The following is a 24,084-nucleotide window of genomic DNA, read 5'->3' as shown; positions in this document are numbered from 1 at the left end:
AAAAAAGAAGCAGCCAGATATAAAAACCCATATATTGTATGATTCCCTTTATACAAAATATCCAGAATAGGCAAATTCATAGAGACAGAAAGCAGATTGGTGTTTGCCAGAGGCTGGGAGGAGAAGAGAATGAGGAGTGGAACTGACGGGTACAGGGTTTCATTTTGGGGTGATGAAATGTTCTGGAACTAGGTAGTGGTGATCGTTGCAGAACATTGTAAATGCATTAAATGCCATTGGAGTTTACATTTTTAAATGGTTAAAAAGGTAAATTTGATATTAAGTGTAGTAGAAGGAAAGACACTTGTTCTTTAGGGCTTTGGGGAAAGATAGGCTCAGTTAGTTGTGCCTATATTCTACCACTTACCAGCTATGTGGCCAAGTCACTTAAACTCTCAGCTTCCATTTCCTCCTCTGTAAAATAAGGGTAATTATAGCAGTACCTACCTCATAGGGTTTTAAATCTTAAATGAGTGCAAATATGCAAAGTGGGCCGGGTGCCGTGGCTCACACTTGTAATCCCAGCACTTTTGGAGAACGAGGTGGGTGGATCACTTGAGGTCAGGAGTTTGAAACTAGCCTGGCCAACATGGTGAAACCCCATCTCTACTAAAAATACAAAAATTAGCCGGACACAGTGGCACGTGCCTATAGTCCCAGGTACTTGGGAGTCTGAGGCAGGAGAATCACGTGAACCTGCGAGGCAGAGGTTGCAGTGAGCCGAGATCACGCCATTGCACTCCAGCCTAGATGACAGAGCAAGACTCCATCTCAAAAAAAAAAAAAAACAATAAAAATTAAAAAAAAAAAAAATATATATATATATATGCAAAGCGCTAAGTATAATACCTGGCACATAGTAAGCATGATATAAATATTAATATTTGTGTTATTAATTTAGCCCAGTATTCTCAACTAGAGACAGCGTTGCTTCCCAGGGAATATTTGGCCATGTCTGGAGACGTTTTTTATTATCATACTTGGGGGAAGGGGCTCTACTGGCATCTAGTGAATACAGGCAAAGAATGCCACTGAACACCCTGCAATGTACAGGACAACCTCCCACAACAACAGATATCTGGCCCAAAAGACCATTCGTTCCAGTGAGAATCCCTGGTTCAAACAGAGCGTGTAGGGAAATGTGCTTCATCTCATGAATGTATATATTAAAACAGGTCAGGTAGAAATTTTCATTAGAAGAAGACAGTCAGCAAATGTATTAAATGTCCACTGTGTATAGAGAACACTGTATTCGACATTACGGAGCATATAAAACAAGGCAAGGAGCTTCCCTTGAGGAGTTGAGACAAAAAAGAGCTCTGTGCGATGGGGTCATTTCAGAGGGAAGTTTTCACCAAGAGATTACTGTAATCAGTTTTCCCTCAATGAGAGGGTGGTCTGAGGTCACCCACACTGCTCACAGCAATGCTTGCTCAAAGGCTAATACTTCTAGTCCCCTGTAAAGAAGCATCCTCAGGGAATAGTGTGTAGTTCCTTCACTTGTCTGAATGTGTCTTGTGTTTGGGTCAATTCTATTGAATCAATAGCTGAAAAAGAAATCACTGTCACAAATGGAAATAAAAATTACTTGTTATACATACAAGCACAGACATGAAAAAATATTAAATCTCATTGTATTCAACCACCCATAGACCAAAAGGGGGAGATTCTTTTGCCCACTTTCCATGTAAATAGTTATTTTGTAGCAGGACGAGCCGCAGGAGGAGTAGTGGTCTCCTTCGTTAATTTGATCGGATTCTAAAACTGGTATATTCATGTCATTAGTCCAGTCCACATCACAGAATTTGCCCTTACACAAATGGCTCACCATCAAAAGGTTTCTCTTGCTTTGCTAGCAGTGAAGGTTGGGAAAGGACCCTTTTTGCTTCTCTCCATCTTTTTACCTGTAGACTAAGGATGGGAAGCCCTGCCAAGGTATGCCAAGCCTTCACTTAACCCCTGCCATAGCAGTTGTCCTTCAGAATCAGACAGTGGGAAGAAGGGCCAAGGGGCCTGGTGAAGCTCATTAAGAGGGTAGACCCCTGGAGGGAAGCTTGTCTCTGGAAGCCAAGGCAGTGGATGGGTGGTCTCAGGAGGGACTGGAGACCCCACACCATGCAGTCATCTCTGCACACCTTCTTCCACAACCCTGGCTTCCTGTATGTACCTGTGCTTTCTAGCAACTTACATTTATTCAGTGTCTACTGTGGCAGGGACTCTTATTAGACATATTTGTGGGGGAAACAAAAGTGAATTAAGCATAGAGCATGTCACAGTGAGTTCTCAGTGTGGCAGGGATAAGAGCTGTTATAGTCACTATAATACAGAAAGTGACAAGTGCAATCAGAAAAATGTGGATAAAACACGATGGGATTTCAGAGGACATAGTTGGCCTACAATGGGGAGTTTGGGGAAGTCATTTTGGAAAGGGTAACATTAGAGTTAGAATGTAAATGTTGGTGAAAATGTAGATATGTTGAAAGGATGCTAGAATATTCTAAAGAACAGAGCAAGCTACCAAGGTGAGCAGTTAAGTATGTCACAGAAGAGATGTTGTAGGATTTGTGGAGGGGAGTGTAGGGAAATAGGATGAGCTGGGTACGTTAGGATCAGCTTATGAAAAACCAGCAATGCCAGGACACAGTTAAGCTATGGAGAAGCATGGGTGGATTAGGAAGATTGTTGTAGAGCTATGTGTAAGGTGGACTGGAGAGATAACAAGGGTCTGAGTTACGTGGGGAAAGAAAGGTAGGGAGAGGCCAGACTCAACCAATATCTGAGATATAGCATTTGTCAGGACTGATGGCAGGATGAGGCAGCACATGAGTGTACCGAGGCAGCAGGACACAGTGTTGAAGAGCATGGGCGCTGGACACAGATGCTTTGTGTTCTAGCCCTGGTTCTGCCACTTAAACTAGGCTGCATGTCCTTAGGCAGATTGCTTTACCTCTCAGTGCCTCAATCTCTTCATCCAAAAGAATTGGGAATAAAAATCTTGCTCCTCACACCCATATGCTGCAGATTCAATGAGTTAAGTGCCTTTGACACATTCTAACGTCCTCTGACACAGTGTAAATTATTGTGCTCAATAGCTTAACATAAAAATTGGGTGTTATTGAAGGTAACAAGAGGATGAAATGGGAGGATGAATTTTTGAACCGAGTTAAAATCATGGTGATTACCAGGAATAAAGAATTGCACAAGGGAAGGCGTGATCTTCGGTTACTCTTCACAAGGCTGCTTGGAGGGGCTGGAGCATGGAGCCCTTGTTTCAGTAGAGGACAGGACGGCCCATCTACATAAAGGCCCAGTTATCTAGATCTTGTTTTCTACTTCCTAAAGCATTAATTTTACTGTCTGGCATTAGCTGCATTAATCTTCACCAATGAGTCAGGAGTACTCCCAAGATATCAGGATTTCCCTACTTCTTTTCGTGGGGAGACCTAGGACCAAAGAATTAGGGTCATGGGAGACCATCAAATAGATGATGCTTTTAAGAGCAAGGAGGGCATTTTTATAGGCTTGGGCACTAACAGAATGAACATTGAAGATGTTTTATTGAAAAGAAAAGCAACTATGATGTTTTGATTTTAGGTAAGGAATACTGTCTGGTCTGGGTGGGTTTGAGCAGAGTTTTTTCGTGCAGGAAGGATAGGAGAGCCCAGGGAGTGTCCTGGGGCAAGACATCCTGCCTCTTATTCTGCAACTTTGCAGAACTCAGAGCGGAAAAGCTTTGCTCTCCTCTGATACCCCATTTGGTACTCAGACTGTTCCAATTTAATGCATGCATAAGAATACAAATGAAGCTTTCAAGTGCTAAGGCAGATTTTTAATAAAAAGACAGAGGCTTTACCCCTATAAGATTAAACAGTCATCAGGGTTTAAAGGTTTAATCTGTTGGAGTTCAGCCCAGGATGGGGTTCAGAGCCCCAGATGAATTGGATGCAGCCTCACACTTTGAACGTCAGAGCTGGCTGGGGGGTGTGCGCGCTGGTGTGTTTGAGTGTAAAATGTGCTAATAAGTAGGGGAGACCTCTCCTTTGCAATGTGCTGCGGCAGGAGAAAGCAAGCTGCCGGCCTCTGCCTCCCTGAATCCTCAGTGGCTGACTGGATACCGCTTCTGGGGGTTGCTGTGCACATGAATGTTTGCTATTGTTCCAGGCACACGTCGGCCTTAAGAAATAGCACAAAACAGGCCCGTCCTTATTCAGAAGCCGAGCCCCCTCCATCACTCAAACTGGGCCTTTGAGGTCACATGCCGGAGGCTGCTGCAGACAGGACCCAGCTGCCTCAAATCTGCCGCCTAACATTAGCTGCGGTTCGAAAATCCTGACAGCACGGGGCTTCCTGCGCTCTGCAGAGGAAACTAGAAAGATCTGGGATCCAGGCACTATGTTCTCTGAAGAACTGTGGCTGGAAAATGAGAAAAAGTGTGCTGTGGTTCGGAAGTCTAAGCAGGGCAGGAAACGCCAAGAACTGCTGGCCGTAGCCTTGGGGGTGAAGGTGGGTGTCAAAGGCGGCTTTCTTTGGCCCCCTCTCAAACTCTTTGCCTGTTCACAGATCTCCTCCCTGGTTCGAAGGGCAGCCCTCACACACAACGACAACCACTTCAACTATGAGAAGACACACAACTTTAAGGTAAGCAAGCCTCTGCATTCCTTCTTCTGTTACAAAAGGGCAGGTGGAAAGGTACAGTGTATAGTTTCCGTCGGGTTTCTGATTGTAAAGTCAAGAGACAACGAATTCCTTTGCTTCCACATTTAGCTATAAGCTTAACACCTGTGCTTTCTATCAATTCAAACTGGAGACCTCAGAAGGCAGTCTCCTCAGTGCTTATGCCTGGAAACACCTTATCTGGATGTTGACTTAGTTTTGGAGAATTGGGCCCATTGCCACTTCACGTTTCCATGTCCAGTGAAATAAACACAGAGCATGCCCAGTCTCTCTCAGTCAGAGATGTTCTGCTGGGAGCTGAGCAGTACTTTTCCACTCAGTAAAGAATATTGCTGTCTCCGAGCAAGAGAAAACAGTTGCCTGTTTCTCGTTTTGTGTTTTGTCTTTTGTTTTCAGTGATGCTAACTCCTTTCTTTTATGCGTAGACAGCTGTGAAATCAAATAATGACAGGAGATGCCATCCAGAAGCTTTTGTTTGTGCTCCGGGTACGGCTAGCGGGGGGGCACCCTTGGTCACAGCCTTTATCCTGCTCACCAGACCAAACAAAAAGATCTGGAAACCTGGTGGGGGGTTAAGTGGAATTTCCCATGTGAATTTAGAAACTGGAAAGACCGCTATCTTCGTTTCAGACTGGTACTTGTAGAAGGGGCCTGCCATCGGAAAATTATGGCCTGTTTCCTTTGCCCAAGTGTTTTCCAAGAAGGACTGGAAAGGGACGCTGATGCCAAATTGTCTAGCTTGAATTGCAGTTGAGGGGAGGAGAGACAGGTTAGAGTTAGAGGCTTCACCCCAAAAAGTGAGCTGGCAGTTTGAAAGCTGGGGAGAGTGGAGAGGGAGGACCCAGGAATAAAACAATATGCAGGAGAAGCAAAATGTGAATTGCCTTCTTTTAAAAAAATTCTTGTTTCCTTTAGGGTCAGTAACCCAAGTGACTCTTGGAATTAGATAACCCTTTTGTCAGAGGTGACGAGGGAAACTGATTTTATTCTGTTGCTTTCCAATCCTTTCTAAGGACAAATATTCATCTATTAAATGTACATTGGTGTTAGTTTGGTCTGTTTCCCTGCATCTGTTTTTAGAAAGCCAGCAGCTCAGGCATTTGTATGCTATAATTGAACTGAGGAATGGAATTATACAGCCCTACATACTTAGCATTAGGGTGAAGAATTGCATTGCATAGGTCCTCTTCTATGCCAAAGCTTTTCATATTTCTCCCATCACTGAATATTGACAGGTCTAATTTGGAGCATTAAATGCCTCCCTTTTTTTTTTTACTCTGTTTTCCATTTTTATCCTCATTAAATTTTTTGGCCTTAAGAAAGTGTTTTTCTGATTTTTAGCAGAAATCCTTGATTTTTTTGCATCCTGTGGATACACTACTAGTGATGAGAGGATGGATCTTCATGGACTTGTATTCTTTTTCTTCCTCTTGAAAATTCCAATTCATTTGGCTTTAAGAAATTGGAATTATTCTGTACTGTAATAATGTTTGCATGGAGTAGCTTGTCCATGTATATTCTGTGTCTGAGCTTGTGTTAAAAACACACAAATATATATAGTTGATATTTTCAAAACTAATTTCAGTCCTTTTAATGTTAGATCCCTGAATGGAAAATTAATCTTAAGACATTTTAAAACAAAAAGATAGTTAAATCTTATTTTTTAAGTAGTACCGTTGCTAACACAATATATCACTTATCACTGGAAAACAGCTCTTTTAGTATTTGCTTAAAAACTCAATAGCTATTCACTGTTACAGCTCTTGAAAGAAGAAAAGGCACAAAATAGAGAAGTTGTTCAAGAGGAGTACACAAGCCAGACAGGAGCGTTTCTCTTCCGTGTTTTAAATAGATATCTTTGAAACTTAGCAGACCCCAAGTAGCTGTGACAGTTGATTGTGGCATTCAGTGGTACTGTTGGTGCCACTGTCCTTAAGAATGAGTGGCAGGGGAGGATGAGGCATCCTCTTTGTCCTTCCTTGCCCTTTCCACCCTCAATCTCCCCACTCCTCACCCCCAACTAACTCTAGGTGGAAACTTTACATAGTTTTTGGAAGAACATTCAAAAAGCAGGCTCAGGCTATAAATACAGTGGCAGGTTTTTAGGGACAAGCCACTGAACTGAACTAAAGGAAGAAATTTCTTATCCTATGTCCCTGCCATCTGTTTGGAATTTGTGTTTCAGACCTTAATTTTACATTGGCTTTTTATTTACATTAACTTCTAATGGGCTTTATTCTGAAGCCTTCTTGATTTGTAATTCAGGTTAATATTTAAGGCTATTATGTGCATAGCATATAGTCAGCAATCAATAAAAAGACAAATAATCACATTTTCATGCTCATCAGCCAATAGGCTTTATTAGGTGCTGCCTGCACTTTCGTCTAGAGGCCTCCTATCTGCCATTCGAATCTGCCAGTAGAGTTTGTCTTCTCACCCCATAACAAGATTGTTTGCCCCAGTCAGGACTATTACCCCAGGTAAAAAGCCCTTTCCTTTGCTCTGCCCAGGAGCTTTGTCAAGAGGAATGAATAGAAACCCCCAACATTCCCTAAGTTGGGACCTTGTGCTCCATTCTCTGAGAAAGCTCACAGTCACTGCCTTTGCTTCTCAAAGTTTGTCTAAGCAAAGCAAAATTCAGCTCTGAGAACAAAAGCTTTGGGAACCAAAGGACAGTTGCGCCTCATCGCGTGCAATAATTGTATACTTTTCAACACTGTGTGCTGATGCAATTTTTGCTCATTTAAAGCCCGGATTTCCTAGGGTTACTTGTACCTACTAGGCACTGAGAGGTATGTGCTGGAGGAATGGTGAAATGAACACACTCCTCTCTAAAATGAAAACTGTTTGTCAAGAGAAAAACCACTCAGTTATTTAGCTCGTTTTATAACTGCATCTCTGTTTATCTAGTTGATTTAAAGAGGCACTCTGCTGTAACTGGAATAGCTCTCTTTTGAATGGTCCACTTAATAATACCTTATGGCTGAGCTCTGAAAATCTTCAGGCCAGCCAACCCCAGAGACCCAGGAGTCGGCTTGCTCGGCTTCCTCCCCACACTTAGCACAGTGCTGAGGTAGCTTTAGCCCGCGTAGTACTCCTGGCCACACCATGTTCTTCCAAAGAGCTCAGCTGTCTCTGCCCCAGTTCCCTCATCTAAAAATGGGAGTGTTGTGAGGCATAAAGAATATATGCGAGTCACTTACCATGGTCTCTGGCACCTAGTAAGTATCCATTTGATGTTAGCATCTATTATTATCTTTTCGTGCCTCTCACTTGTATTTTTGTGTCTAGCTTTTTCTATTTTTTATTTTCTACCCTCTCTTCTTCATGCCCTTCTTTCTTTTGTCTCTTTTCTACCATCTCTTTCTTCTTCTCTCATTAATTATATGTAAGAGAAAATGAAATAAAGCCTGATAGTGGTTATTTCTTTGAATGTATTCCATCCTGTAGCCAATACTGGTTTATATCCCTCGTTTCTTTAAAAAGTAAATGGATGACTTAGATGATTTAGATTAGATTTCACACATTTTTCTCCCAGCTTTTAAAAAGTACTTTATACTAAAGCTGTCATAACAAATGACCACAAACTTGGTGGCTTAAAACAACACAAATTGATTTGCTCATGGTTTTGAAGGCTGGGAAGTCTGAAATCAAGGTATGGGCAGGGTTGGGTCCTTCTGGAGGCTCTGAAAGAGAAACTGCCCTGCAGCTCTCTCCTAGCTTCTGGTGGTTGCTGGCAGTCCTTGGCATTCTTTGTCTTGTAGACACACCACTCCAATCTCTGCCTCCATCTTCATATAGCCTTCTCTGTGTGTCTCTGTATATCTGTCATCTTCTTACAAGGTTGCCAGCCATGGGATTTAGGGCCCATACTCATCCAGTATGATGTCATCTTAATTATATCTTCAAAGATCCTATTTCGAAATAAGGTCATATGCACAGTGACCCAGGGTTAGGAGTGAAACACACCTTTCGGGGGATATACAGTGCAACCCGTTATAGGAAGTGTAATTGACATTTTCAGAAACCTTCAATAGGAAGGATCTCCAGCATCACCCTAAAGGATGCATTGTCAGTAATGTTAAAATTTACAGTTTCATTAAAGATTTTTATGTCCATGAAAAACGGTCTTTAGATGTAATCTAATTGCTCCTAAGTGTCAACCCCTTGGTCCAGGCACAACTGCTAATTTCCATGGCTATTGATTTTTAACATCTTTAAAGAAAAGTTTTCGTGGATTTTCTTAATGCTTCATTGCTCTGATAGAAAGTGGTGAAATTTAGTTATTCTTTGTCTTTTATCTTTACCAAGCATTTCTTCATTAAAAGAGGCACCAAAAAACTTCAAAATAGCTGGTAAGCTTCCATTTTTAATAGTAAGTTAGAAGTGTCTATTTGCTGTGGCTGGTTCCTATTCAGAGTATATGTTATACTTTATAATGAAATTTATGATGTAGCTATAAGTTCACACTAATATGTGTGATTGATTATGCAGGACTGGGCAGGTAATGTGTGAGACCCAGTATACAATGAAAATGTGAGGTTCTTGTTAAAAAAAAATTATTGAGATTTTCAGAACTGTGACAGCAGCGCATGAAACCACGCTAAGGACAGGGCTCTGTGCCACCGCACAGGTCACATGTGCCCTGAAGCTGACCCTGTGGTGATGTATAAAAAAACAGGAGTAAAAGACAAGCTTCTGTGAGCATTCAAAGAGGAGGGGGCTCCCTGGTGCTGGGGATCCTGTGTAAGAGGCAGTGTGGTTGTTCTCTCAGCCTTAACCAAGAATCCTCGTGGGGAGGTGGAAAGTTGGCTGAAGCCCAAGTAAATAAGTAGATCAGGGATGGTTATACAGGGGAAAGAAAGAGCACCCGGGCTATGCAAACAACAGGAGTGAACACTTGGAGTCAGAAATGTGCCAGGAGCGAATAGAGTGCAGGGGAGAGACCTGGGGGACAGAAAGGAGTCCATCACATTTAAATCTTCAGCTGGGATGGACCAGATGGTAGAAAGATGATGATCCCTGGGCCCTGGAGCCATCAGGGTCTCCTGAGCAGGCCCTTCCCCCACTCAGCCTGCTGCTCCTCTTCCCAGCCTCTCCAGTCTGCATGGGGATCTGCATCACTCTTTCTTACCAAATTATCTCCCACCCCCATGCGCTTCCAGGACACCCTTCCTTCTTCCTCATATGGAATATGGATGGAGAGCAGAGGCCCAGAAAGTTCTAACCCCCCTCACTGTGTGTTCCCCACTCCCTTTCCACCCCTCTTCCACCTCCTGCCCAGCCTGTACCAGCTTTCCTTTTCTCCCTAGCACTGATCACCAGCTGACCTAGTACATATTTACGTGTTTGTTTGCCTGCCTTCCCCTCACCAGAGGGAAACTCCCGATGGGAGGGGGTGGGTAGATAGGGTTCGTGGAGTGGGGATTTTTGTCTGTTTTATTTACTGCAGAAACCCCAGTGTCTAGAACAGGTCCTGGCCCGCAAGCTGTTCATTCATGTTGGCAGAAAGCAGGGGACCGTATCTCCCTACAGTTGAGCTTTCGGAGCCCTCTCCTCACTCCCCGCCCTGCAGTTTGCCCTCTTGTGTGGCTTGAGTGTTGTATGCACTTGTGTTCATTGTACTAGAGTCCTTCCAGGGAGTGGGCCCTTGCCAGGGTCATCAGATGGTGCAGGAGAGATGGAGGCCCTACCAGGATGTGTCAGGCCAGCTCTCAATCCCCATTTGCCAGGGATGGTGACTGTGCAGTGCTACCCCGTGTCTGATCCATGTGGGCAGGCGGGTGAGGGGGAGGAGGGATCTGTCTCCGTTCACAACAGCTGTCCTGTGTGGTGCCTTTCAAAAGCGTCCCATCAGGACATAGGGGAAATGGTTGCCCTACTTACTCTTATTATGTCCCCCACTCTGCTGACAGACTGAGCATGCACCAGGAGCACCCCGTTCTCATGGCATACTCCATTGCGTGTGCTCTCGTAGCATGCTCCTTCTCAACATGCAGCCCCCACCCCATGCTATCCTGGAGGCCAGGACTAGAAGTTCAAGAGGCTGAGAATGTGTCCCCACGCTCCCACTAAAACACCTGTCCAGGACGTGGCAGCACCACCACCTCCCGGTTTGGATTTGTGGCTCCTTAATGATTTCGAGGCCTTTCATTCATTTTTGCATTCTTCTCAGTCTAGTGGTCATTTGCTTTGAAGAAGACTTTTTGCTTCCCGCATGCAAGCCCCTCTCTCTTCCTCTTCCCCGTTGACCTCATAAAAGTGTGTCAGCCCTTCATGTCATTCCCAGCGTTTTGGCTGCCTTGCCTTCTTGTCAAACTCCCAGGTGTCCATCACCCTTTTCTGTCCATCTGATACTACTACTGTGCCTGGAGAACAGGGACAGCTGGATATTGCACCTGCAAATTGACACAGGCAGAAATTGGCTTCAGAATGGTTGGGGGCTTGTTTTTTTTTTTTTTTTTTTTTTTTTTTTTTGTTGTTGTTGTTGTTTTAAGTTAATAGTCAGAAAAGGCTGTTTTGCCAGAAACAAGTCTGGAAAGAAAATTCAAAAGAAAGACAAAACTCGTCACCTTAAATATAAAATGAGGGACTCAAAGTGAGACTGGAATAAATAGGTTTGGAAATATATGGCTTTATTAAAAAAAAAAAAAAAAAGTTGTTTCTGCTCCCAGAGTGCTATGAATCGGAGTTGTTTTTGTCTGCCTCCTACTTCAGCCTGCTCCACCATTATAATGAAGACAAACTCCTTGTTTTCAAGTAATATAACCCCTGGAAACTATCTTAAGCTAAATAGACTATTATACAGGATGGTCTCATAAAGCCTCCAGGGAATACTCAAAACTCAGGGATAGGTGGAAACAGGAACTGGGAGTATACCTGGAGCCAGTTTCTCCCTCTCTTCCTCCTTCCCTCCCTCCTTTCTTCTTTTTCTCCTTCTAACTCCCTCCCTCTTTCTCTCCCCGCTCCTTCCTTCCTTCCTTTCCCTCCCTACTTTCATTATCTCTTCCTTCCTCTGTCTCTCCTTCTCCCTTTCCTTCCTCCAGAGGCATCCAGTTGAGGCCAGGTGTGCTACTAAACGTCCAGGACAGGCCACCACAACCAAGAGTTATGCAGCCCTCAATGCCAGTAGTGCTGAGACTGAGAAACCTCACCACTGGCAATGGGGAACCACTCGAGGTTTTGGAGCAGGAAAGTGTCAAAAGGATGTGGGTGTCCACGTGCTCATAAACCTGACCAAAGTTAATTAGCATGAGAATATCTTACTTTATGCAATGGGGAGACTCCCAGAAAGCTTTGAGACAATCAAGATTTTAGAAATGCAATCCTATGTTAAACTAGGGCAGCTGCTAATGAGAAGTCCAGGGATCTGTGGTGCCGGGTTTGAGAAACTCAGCTCTCCTGCCCCAGCTGCTTGGCCAGCCTTTCAGAGGGAACTCAGAGTCTCTGTCATAGATTGATTCACCTCTGCTGTGTTTTCTTACATCTGAAAAGGGTCACTTCAAGGTTAGTACTTCATCTGGTCTTGCAAAAGGGGAGAATCCAAAGTTTAACCTAATTTTTCATAAGAGATGAATGTCACATGGTTATGGGAAATACAGTAAATTATAGGAAGAGTTCTTGGCAGAGATCTGGAAGCCTTGACTGTGCTGCTGACCTGGGTGACGCAGGATAGGCTGCCTGCCCTCCAGCCTCTCAGTTAGCCCTGGGCAAAGGCTAGACTAGACCTCCAAAACCCAGCCACATGTAGCTGGAAGGGACTTTAGCTCTGTCTTCTGTGAACATAAAGTAGCTAAACAAACAAACAAACAAACTGCCTCTGACCCAAAATTCCTTTTCAAAGCAAAAGAATAACATTCTGATTTTTAATATAAATAATAAAATGACAAATTGAGGCAGTAAGGTTTCCATCTATACCAGTGCTTCTCAATAAAGGAAACTTTACCCCCCCCCCCCCACCCTAACACCGCCCCCCCAACCCCTGGGGGACATTTGTCAATGCCTGCAGATATTTGTGATTTGTCCCAGAGTGCTACTGGCATTTAGTGGGTGGAGGCCAGGGATGCTGCTGAACATCCTACAATGTACAAGGCACAACCCCACTACAAAGAATTTTCCAGCCCAAAATGTTAATCAGTAGTGCCAAGGCTAAGAAATCATGGTGTATACTGGTAAGAAAAAGCAAAAATTCTCAACTGCAGTATGTCATAAACAGCACTTATTCCTTCTTACAGTTTAGATCCCAGGCTGAGCTTATATTAATGCATTTGGGTGGTGTCTACATTGACCCATCAAAACATATCTGGTATAAAACCACTAGAGAATACTGCCTTCCAGATTCAGCAGATATGCGACAAATAACATCCTGTTCATTTAGAAAGAGCTGTGTTGAGGGATAGTTGCTAAATGCCTGAGATCTCTCTGGATGACTCTTCTTGCTCTTGTTTTTACAAAGTAGCCATTCCTGGGCTATTTGTCAAACATACCTTATCTCATGTAATATCATCTTTTTTGTTTGGTGTGGTTTTTGAATTCCAGGCAGACCGTGCCTAGTATAATAGTCTTGGACAGACATTCTTCCTGTCTGGAGTATTTTCTTCCTGTCTCGAATATTTTAGTTACTGCCCTAAAGTTTTCAAAATGTTCTTTCTCTAAAAAGATATTCTTGCAAATCAATAAACTTCAGAAAATGGAAAAAGCTGACCAGTGAATTTTAAGATATGGTGTATTTCAATGAAAGAGTAGACATAATAAGTAGAAGCCAAATAAAATGGGCTCAGAGCATGCCCTCAGCATTTACATGTAGCCTTCTGTCTAGAGATTGTCCTTGTGGATCCAAAAGAAAATTGAACAATATATCGGTCATGAAAATAAACAATGGCCCATCACCAAAAAGAAAAGTAGGCAATGGGCCTAAAATAATGTTTAACTTTACATCCCCACTCTATTTTCATTTTGTTTCATTTCTTTGGGACTGTGTGGGGACACTGGGCGTTACCTGCTATTTGAAACGTCTATGCATTTATTTGGCTGGACAAATGAGATCAAAGGCAATAGGGATACTTGTTGGGAAAGGATGTTGGTAAATATGGACAGTGATAATAAGCATTAAAAATGCAATCCTGATGTGCTCAATTATTTTTAAATATATGGGCAAAGAAGTGAAATTTTAGAAAAATCTGTGATTAGCCTATCCTGTTTTTCCTGAAACAATAGGCCAGTTTATATTTTGTCAGTATGCATTGTGTCCATGTGCAGTAAACATGTAGCCACTCACGTAATTTCTAAATACTGCATTTTCATTTTTACCCCAAGATATACGGATATTTAACAGGTTGGTTATTTCATCCACTCAAAATGTTTCAGAGAACAACGTGATGTCATTCTTTTTTTTTTTTTTTTTAAACACCATTTGCCAGAAAAGAATGCCTTTCAAAACCTAAGCCCACCTTCATTGGCCTTTGGTTATGCTGTTTCCTCTTTTATAAATGTCTTCCTCAAGTCATCTGCTCCCCAGTCAACACCATCACTGCCCCACCTGCTCAATCTTTTCCAGGCTTGTGAATTCCTATCCATCCTTCAAAGCCCAGTTCAGTATCCCCATCCCCAGACTTCTAGGAAGAATGTATTATTCTCTTCATTATACTACCCTAGGATCTCTTACATGTTCCGCTGTATCACCTGACGCATAATTGCCTGTTTATTCTTGTAGATAATGAGATCCTTGAGTGCAGGCAGTTCTTATTCCTCTGATCTATTTCAACTTTGTATATCCAAGGACTAGTACAGGGCCAAGTTCAAAGCAGGCAATCAGCATGTAAATATCAAACAAATGAGTGAATAATGAGTTGCTGGAAAGGTGGAAATAAGATGAAAATAGGATATAATTCATCTGTCTGACATCCTTCCCCCATTAATTTGTAATGCCACTTCTGAGAAATACCAAGTATCCATATATGTGTGATTTGGTTTCTTGTCTTTTCAATGTATGCTACTGGTACCAAATGTACCGTTCCAAACATACTGGCCTTTGACTGTCTATTTGAAATGTTATTGTATTATATTCAGAATCTGGTATGTATGATATCAATTTTTTATATATGTTGAAGCTTAATTTGTGGTCAATTGGTATGAATATTCCAAGTGGTTTTGAAAAGTGTGTGTGTTCTTTGAATTGCTGGATATGAGATCCCTTTTGTATTCATAGAGCAACTTTAGCTATTTGATCTACTAGTTTCTGTGAAAGATGTCAAAATCATTATGATTGTGGATTTGCCAATTTCTCTTTGTAAGTCTTTCAATTTTGCTTTATATTTTTGAGACCGTATTGTCATACAAAAGCTCAAAATTATATCCTTCTGGTAAAAATAAATCTCTATTGTCTCTATCACTAATAATGCAAATATATATATTTGCTCTATTTTGGGTTTCTATTGGCTAGTTTGCTGGGTATGTCTGTCTTTCTTACATTTATCTCATGTTATGTTTGTGTTTCTTGAAAGGATTTTTAAAATGTTATCTAAAAATCTTTTTTGGTGATGAATTAGAGCCACTTATTCTGATTAGAGTTGTATTAGGATTTTTTTTATAATCACTGTGCTTTTCTATTGCATCTTTTTTCTCCTTCCCTGCTTTTTACTGGTTTAATTAAACCTATATTTCTTTTTCTTTTATGTATTTGTGTGTGTGAGAGAGAGAGACAATCTCAGTCTGTTGTCCAGGTTGGAGTACAGCGGCGCCATCATAGCTCATTTTAACCCTGGGCACCTGGGCTCAAGCCATCCTCCCATGTCAGTCTCCTGAGTAGCTAGGACTACAGGCATGTGCTACTATGCCCAGCTAAATTTCAAACTCTTTTTAGAGATGGGGTCTCGCTGTGTTGCCCAGGGACAGCGATTACAGGTATGAGCTACCACACCCAGCCATATATTACTTTTGATTAATGGATTTCATCCCACCCTTTTTTAAATTATCAAAAATTTAATACATGCATAATTGACTTAAAATATTCTTCAGTTAATTAGTAGCTCTTCTTACATTTCCCAAATTATGAGAACTTTAGACTTCTTCATCCCCTTCAAACTTCCATGTCATTTTTTTACCCTGTGTTTAAGGCCCCTAAAATTAGTCATCTTGTTATCATTGTATGCAAATAGGGCATTATTAGATTGACCCACATTTACCAGTTTTCTTGCTCACCGCTGCTTCTGGAAATCCTTCCTCCTAGATTCAATTTGCTTCTCACTGAAGTATATCCTTTAGTATTTCTTCAAGTGAGGATCTGTGATTGGAAACTCTTGACATTTGTCTTAAAATATCTTTACTTCACCCTTGCTCTTAGATGATAATTAGCTGGGTATAAAAGTTAGGTTGGCAATACTTTTGTCTGAGCACTTTGATGAAATTATTCAATAATCTATTCATCTCTTCCTGCTGAAGAAAAGTATATTTTTACCTATTTCTGTCCTTTCAAAGATAACCTGTTTTGGTTTTTGTTGTTGTTGTTGTTTAGGATTTTGCTTTGTCTTTTGGTGTTCTGCAATTTCAGTATAATCGGCGTAGATATAGATTATTTTTATTTATCTGGTTTGAGTCTCATTTAGTGTTTTTTTAATCTGAAGATTTTGTGTCTCTTACTACAAATTCTGGAAAGATCTCAACTGTTCTTCTCCTTAAATATATATTGCTTCCACCGATACCCTAAACTCAATCATTTCTCAACTTCTGAAGATCATGACTGGTTTGCTTATCTTTTCTCTCTTCTGCATTTCCAGTCTCTCACCTATTGTATAAATTTCATCAACAAGTCAACTTGCCCCGATGTTTCCCATCTTTTAAAAAAGTCCTCCCTTGACTCCACGTCTCCCCTGAGCTATCCTATATCTCTGCTGAATATCATAGCCAGCCTTCCTGATAGAGGAGGTGCCCACATATTTCTCTACTTCCTTACCTTCTTCAGTTCAGTTGAGTCTTCTACCCTCAGCCATCCAAAGAGATTGCTCTTGCTAAGGTTGCTAATGACTTCCATGTATCTGAGTGAATATTTAAAAGTACTTATTTCATTGAACCTCTTAGCCACATTCAACACAATTGGCCATTCATTCCCTAAAACATTCTCCACCTCTTGGCTTCTGGAACACTTTGTTGGTTTTCTCTAAATGTTTGAATGCTGAGTGCTTGGGGATGAGCTCTCTTTTGTTTTCTGCTCCCTACCCTTAATATAGTCATGTGCTACATAACAATATTTAGGTCAATAGTGAACCACATATATCATGGTGAACCCATAAGATTATAATGGAGCTTCCCTATATAAGTGTACCATTTTTTATCCTTTATACTATATTTTTACTATACCTTTTCTATGTTCAGATATGTTCAGATACATAAATCCTTACTGTTATGTAATAGTTGCCTACAGTATTTAGTAAAGTGACATGCTGTAGAGGTCTGTAGCCTAGGAGCAATAGGCCATACCATATAGCTTAGATGTGTAGTAGGCTCTACCATCTAGGTTTGTGCAAGTACACCCTATGATGATCCCCCCCCCCCAGTGATGAAACCACCCAAGGATGCTTTTCTTAGAATGTATCTCCATTATTAAGTGATGCAAGACTATACTTTTTATTCATTCACACAATTTTAAATATCATCTATTCATCAGAGATGGTGAAATGTATACCCCTGGTCTTCACTCCTCCTCTGAGCTCTCAAATTATGAGTTCCCACTTGACACTAACACTTGGCTATCATAGCAGCATTTAACCCTAACTCACCTAAATTGGAATTGTTCACTTTCTCCCCAGAAGAGTGTCTTTCCCATCTCAGCAAATGGTATCATCATTTACCTAGTTCCTAAGCTAGAATCTCAGAGTCATTCTTGACTCCTCTCTCCCTCAAAGGCCCACACTTACTCTATTATCAGGTCCTGTAAATTCTGTCTTCAAAATATATCTCAAATTCATCCACTTTCCATCTCCACTGCCAGCATGCAGGTGTTAGACTCTATCATTGTTCAACTAGACTACAACATAGTTTTCATATCTATTCCACTATTAACACCCTCCCATTCATTTTCAACACAGTTGTCAGAATAATCTTTTTTAAAAATCTATGTGAAGTCCTCCAAGAACTTCCTACTGTACCTAGATTAAAACCAAATCCACACTCACGAATAAAGCCTTTAAGGCCCTGTGTAACTTTTCCTATCCTACCTTCAACTTCATCCCAATTCCTCTCCCCCCAACTTTTGGTGTTCTGGCCACCCTGGCCATCTAGTTCCTTCACCACACCAAGTTCTTTTGCTCCTGCAAGGCTTCCATATATTCCTTCTGCTGGGAATGATCTCTGTCCCTTTCTTTTTCCCTATGGAAGAGAACTGGCTCTTCTTTTCCATCCGGTCACCTTCCAAAAAAGGCTTTCCTGACCATTCTGGATAAGGTTGGGCCCCGCTTGGTCTCTCTAGTAGCGGCCTCATCTTTTTTTTCTTCTGTAGCCATTTTTATACTTTTTTTCTGGAGTTGCATTTTACATATTATTTTATTATATTTAATTGATCTTCACAGCAGATTAACAATTGACTTTGCTGCCATAATTAAGAGCATTTCTAGTAAAATATTAAGAAATGTATGATTGCTGAATTTAGAAAATGTCCAACTTTAGATAGGATACTTTACTGAGGAACTCTTTTAGTACTGAGTTCAATCTCTGTAGGCCTCTAAGTGAATTACGACATTTGGCCCTGTGAGTTCTTCTGGGATGAATTATCTGCATTCCTGTTAAAAATGCTTTGTCATTTCTTAGGGTCATTCCCTAGAAAAATGTTGAGAAATTTTTGGCATCATTTTCAAAGCAGGAACTATATAATAGGCAGTTTGCATGTGATAAACTGAAATACCAGAAAGACTACTATAACTTCGCTTTATTACAGAGTCGTAAGTTGCTCTTTTTAATTTATTAACTAGCTTATCTTCTTTCTCTGCTTTTACTCATCTGTTTCCTTAGAAGAGATCCAGATCCATTTTGTTTGCCTCTTTATATACACCCAATTACTAACATGTATGAATAAAGAACTCAGACAGAGACTCTTTTTTTCTTAAGTAGAACTCGGATGAACACCTTTCTAAATTGTGACCATACTCGTCATTCTGCTTTTTTGTTAAATAAAAGCAGTTTGTAAAACAGAAACATTGTCTACATTTCTTTTATTTATTAATAGAGGTTTATGACTTTGAAAGGCCTTCTATAATGTTTTATAATATTTTAACTTTATGAAAATTCAGGACATTTTCGTGCACAGCACATTTGTATGCCCCCAATAGACTGCCTGTGGTCATTTTAGATTGACCATGGCCACATTTGCTTCTTAAAGCTCTTTCATGCAAGTATTTTTGCTTTGTTTTGTTTTTATTTTAAATCATAATTTAATACAGGAGGACCTATGCCTCAATAATCAGAGATAAGACCATCCTTACTTTGTGATATTCAGAATATTTAACAACTGGCTGGGGGCATCAATCAATGAGACCAGCACTTTGGTCAAGCAGGAAAGATTTTCAGCTTACTTACCTGAAGGCCACACTAAGTCCTACTGAATATGGACACTTATCTCTGGGGAAAGCAATTCCATAGGCCCTACTGGTTGCCTGCATGTTTAGCCAACTCCTTTACTTTTTAAAATGCCTTTTTTTGGAAGTAGCTCAAAGACTTGGAACCTTTTAATTATCCCATAATCATGTCTTATTTATACCTGCCTGGATACTGTAGAGATGGGAAAACTTCAGTCTAAAGGATACAGTAATTGAGTTTTGCCTTCCAGAACTTGCTGAGCTAAATGCAGGTTATAGCGACCAGCTTGGGCTATCTTGGGTTTGTCTACACAGTGCCTTGTTGTGGATGGTCAGAGTCTTACTCCTTAGCTGATGGCATGGCCTGTAAACTGTTTCTCCACGCTCCTTTCTGACTCTGTCCTGGAGCATGGTGTATTGATGAAGGATTTTCGAAGATCAAAGCACATCTCTGTTTTCTCAGGATCTGTTTGCAACTGCCTTACTGGAAGGAGAAGCCCAGTGGGGGATCGCTCCTGCTGATCTTCTTTGACATATCTGAGGCTACCTGCCTTTAAATGACTGAATTTTCTGACATTTTGCTTCTTTTTGGATCACAGGTCCACACGTTCCGAGGCCCACATTGGTGTGAATATTGTGCCAATTTCATGTGGGGGCTCATCGCCCAAGGGGTCCGGTGCTCAGGTAGACACAGAACTTCCTTCTTTTCCAACGATATGAAATGCCACTGTGCTGAGCTGGAGGATGTCTCTCCAGTGCTGGGAAATGTGCTCAGATTAGCTCAAAAGTCTAGCTTTCTGCGGGGTTCAAGGCCTGTCTGTGCTTAATGGGGAAACTATTTCAAGTGTTTGCAGGAATGAAAAAGAATATCTCATGTTTATGCAAGGAAAGAAAAACAGTACATTTCCTTAAACACCTATCTGCCTCTTACAATAGGCAGTAGTCCGTAAAAGAAAAAAAAAAATCAATTCCGATGGAACTGCATAGCTAGAAAAGCCATACTTTTTCCTACCCCATCTTACTACAAAAGGTAAGACATAAAAATAGTAATAGAGGTGGTTAATATTTACCATATACCAGGCACCAGTTAATCTCTATTTATCATGTCATTAGCCTCACCAACAGACCTTGGGAGAGATGCAATTATCCTTCATTTAAAAAAAAAAAAAAAAAAGACACAGGGGCTTATTTGCCCTTGGCTGCGCAGTAAGGAATAGAATATTGATTCAGTGGGAGCCGGATTCCAGAGCTCATGCTCAGTGTCTCTTTGTCATCAGATTATCAGTGAAACCATGCACCTTGATTTGATATCACATATTTTCAAAGTAGTTGGAAAGCCTGGGTAATTTTCCACCTGGAACCGGAGGTATACACCTATTGCTAACAGCACACATCTTATTAAGGTACATCTAAAGCAATGATAAAGAGTTGCCAAATTAATGCGTAACTGGGTTTCCTAATTCATGTTGCCATGGTTTTTCTGGCAAACACCTGTGGCTGGGAGCAAGACCAACCTCCTCTGATATTGATCAGGTTTCTACCAACACCATGACTGACTTCTTCCTTGCTAGGATATGATTTTTAAAAATCTTAGCAGCATTTAGAATACAATAAGGTAATGACACTAATTAAGGTGATCTTTCCCATTTTGGCTCACAGCATGCTGTAATCCTAAATCCTCCTCTCTGCCTGGAAGGGGCTTCTAGCTTCTATTATGTAAATATACCAATCACCGGTGTTGATACCTGGATGGTTCAAGTAGTTATACCTCCCCCATTGCAGGTCTACGTTTAAGGGGGTGGTCAACATAGCTCAGAAGCAGCTTCTCCATAAATATTCAGAAACCCTGATTAACACCAAAGACTGACTTGCCAGGAGTCACAACATATCTCCCAGCTCAGCCACTGAGCAAAGGGGTGAAATATCTGAATTACTCAGTGGTCATTAATTTGGCCTGTCCGTATTGAACCTACCAAAAATATCCCTAATTGCTGGTATTATCCAATTTCAGCAAGAAATTGGTCCAAAGTCAATATTATGAGAACAAAACTCTGGGCTTCATATTAGCTGTGAACAGCAACTTTTCAACTTTCTCTGGGATAAAAGGGTTTTTGTGGGGTTTTTTCTGGTCTTGTTTTTTAAAATAAGACATTTTCTGAGGCCATATTGTTAGTATTCTCCAATGGCTACTCTTTGGCCTTATATTTCCTCTTAGCAGCAGGGAGACTGAAAACTAATCATGAAAGCTTAGGAAGAACCATCATTGCCTCTCAGCTTTCCATATATTACATCTTTTAGAGTATTTTTAGAATGCACTGGACTTTATTTGTAGCATATAGAGTTCTACTGCTTTGTAAAAGAATGGAATATTTTTACATTTGTTATAGAACATCTTAATTTTAATAAAACATCAGTATTAACCTCTACATAAACACATTGTTGCTTTAGGTCTTAAATGAAAATGGATGATTCATATTATATGTGGTACCCAGGGTGGCAATTCCAAAAGGTAGAAAGTTGAATGGTATTTACAGGCGATAGGTGGATGGGGAGTTATATTGTTAAATGGGTATAGAGTTTCAGCTTTGGAAGATGAAAAAAGTTCTGGAAACCTACAGAGAACTCAAAGAAATTTACAAGAAAAAAACAACCCCATCAAAAAGTGGGCAAAGGATAGGAACAGACACTTCTCAAAAGAAGACATTTATGCAGCCAACAGACACATGAAAAAATGCTCATCATCACTCGCCATCAGAGAAATGCAAATCAAAACCACAATGAGATACCATCTCACACCAGTGAGAATGGCTATCATTAAAAAGTCAGGAAACAACAGGTGCTGGAGAGGATGTGGAGAAATAGGAACACTTTTACACTGTTGGTGGGACTGTAAACTAGTTCAGCCATTGTGGAAGACAGTGTGGCGATTCCTCAAGGATCTAGAACTAGAAATACCATTTGACCCAGCCATCCCATTACTGGGTATATACTCAAAGGATTATAAATCATGCTGCTATAAAGACACATGCACACATATTTATTGTGGCACTATTCACAATAGTAAAGACATGGAACCAACCCAAATGTCCATCAATGACAGACTGGATTAAGAAAATGTGGCACATATACACCATGGAATACTATGCAGCCATAAAAAAGGATGACTTCGTATCCTTTGAGGGACATAGATGCAGCTGGAAACCATCATTCTCAGCAAACTATAGCAAGAACAGAAAACCAAGCACTGCATGTTCTCACTCATAGGTGGGAATTGAACAATGAGATCACTTGAACACAGGAAGGGGAACATCACACACCGGGGCCTGTTGTGGGGTGGTGAGGAGAGGGGAGGGATAGCATTAGGAGATATATCTAATGTAAATGACGAGTTAATGGGTGCAGCACACCAACATGGTGCATGTATACATATGTAACAAACCTGCACGCTGTGCACATGTACCCTAGAACTTAAAGTATAATAATAAAAAAAAAAGAAAAAAGTTCTGGAGATGGCCAGTGGTAGTGCTTACATAACAGCATGAATGTACTTAATGCCACCAAATCATACACTTAAAAATGGTTAAAATGATAAATTTATCAGAATTAAAAAAAATTAAATTAAGTTTGTAAGACATACTAAGAATTCCTAATGAAATCACTGAAGAATAGCTGGGCAGATATACTTACATTTTTTATCACCATATTTGCTATTGATTTTATTTGACCTAACACATATATAGTACTTAACTATATTTTAGACACTATGCTAAACACTTTATTAACTTTTATTTGAGCCTCATGGCTAATGCCAGGGGGTAGGTGCTATTATGATCTTCTATAAAAGAGGATTCAACAAGAAACCCAGCCAACTCTATTTAGCGCAGTTAGCCAAAATTTACATTCACTAGATAGAGGTATCAAAATATTATTGAAGTCACTTGAGCTTTGTTGAGTTTCTCATGTTGATAAAGATGAATTCGAACTTTTTTTTTTTTACTTTGGAAGGAGGGTAGATAGAGAACTCAAGCCAATAAAAATTACATGAAAATCACTCAGAAATTACCACTGATTTTACAAAAGTTTAGATCCTTTCAAGTTCTTAGTGTGCTTAAGTGCTATTTTATAAAGCAGATGACTACAATATTCCTTATCGTGTGTGCACGTGTGTTATTCTTTGTGCCTAGGAAAACAGTATTAAAAGACAGTTTGAGTAGACAGCACATCAGCTTTGAACAACTTCAGCATTGAATGTAGACTGTGCTTTTTTATTTTTATTTTTGGAGATGGAGTCTCCCTCTGTCGCCAGACTGGAGTGCAGTGGCACGCAATCTCAGCTTACTGCAACCTCTGCCTCCTGGGTTCAAGTGATTCTCCTGCCTCAGCCTCCTGAGTAGCTGGGATTACAGGGGTCCACCACCATGCCCAGTTAATTTTTGTATTTTTAGTAGAGACAGGGTTTCACCATGTTGGCTGGTCTCAAACCCCTTGCCTCAGGCAATCTGCCCACCTGCCTCGGCCTCCCAAAGTGCTGGGATTACAGGCATGAGCCACCGTGCCCGGCCCACTGTGCCTTTTTATCATCAGAGAAATTCCATCAGTGGATATCAACTGCTAACAGGCTTTTCATGTGTTCATTGAACTTTAAAAGCATCTTTTTCAGCTTTGGGGTTTCATATGAACTTTATAAATAATCATCACATTACATTACACGGCATTGGTATAAACTCCCCAGTACTCCTACTGGTGTATATAGTTAGGCATTATTTCCACTCACAGGTGTCAAAATAAGGCACCTAGAAAGGAAAGCGGCCTACCCAAACTGCCCAAGGAGAAAGGGATTGGAAAC

The 24,084-nt window shown here is 40.8% G+C and overlaps 1 protein-coding gene across 10 annotated transcripts in view; it reads left to right on the top strand.

The window, feature by feature from the left end:
• CHN2 (chimerin 2) overlaps positions 1-24,084 on the top strand; it is a 313,814-nt gene that overhangs the window by 274,303 nt on the left and 15,427 nt on the right. For 4 of the 10 annotated variants that reach the window (XM_025378590.1, XM_025378588.1, XM_025378587.1 and 1 more), the window contains 2 exons: positions 4,561-4,638; positions 19,838-19,922. In XM_025378590.1, the coding sequence (XP_025234375.1) occupies positions 4,561-4,638; positions 19,838-19,922 (163 nt within the window). Of the gene's footprint in view, positions 1-3,993; positions 4,639-7,736; positions 7,896-19,837; positions 19,923-24,084 lie in introns of those variants that run through there. The other 6 variants (XM_025378596.1, XM_025378593.1, XM_025378597.1 and 3 more) reach the window with 3 other exon arrangements.

Source organism: Theropithecus gelada, chromosome 3 (assembly GCF_003255815.1).
Source record: "Theropithecus gelada isolate Dixy chromosome 3, Tgel_1.0, whole genome shotgun sequence".
Lineage (NCBI taxonomy): Eukaryota > Metazoa > Chordata > Mammalia > Primates > Cercopithecidae > Theropithecus > Theropithecus gelada.
Note: the sequence above shows the minus strand (reverse complement) of the source record. Positions and strands in the feature narration are given on the sequence as shown.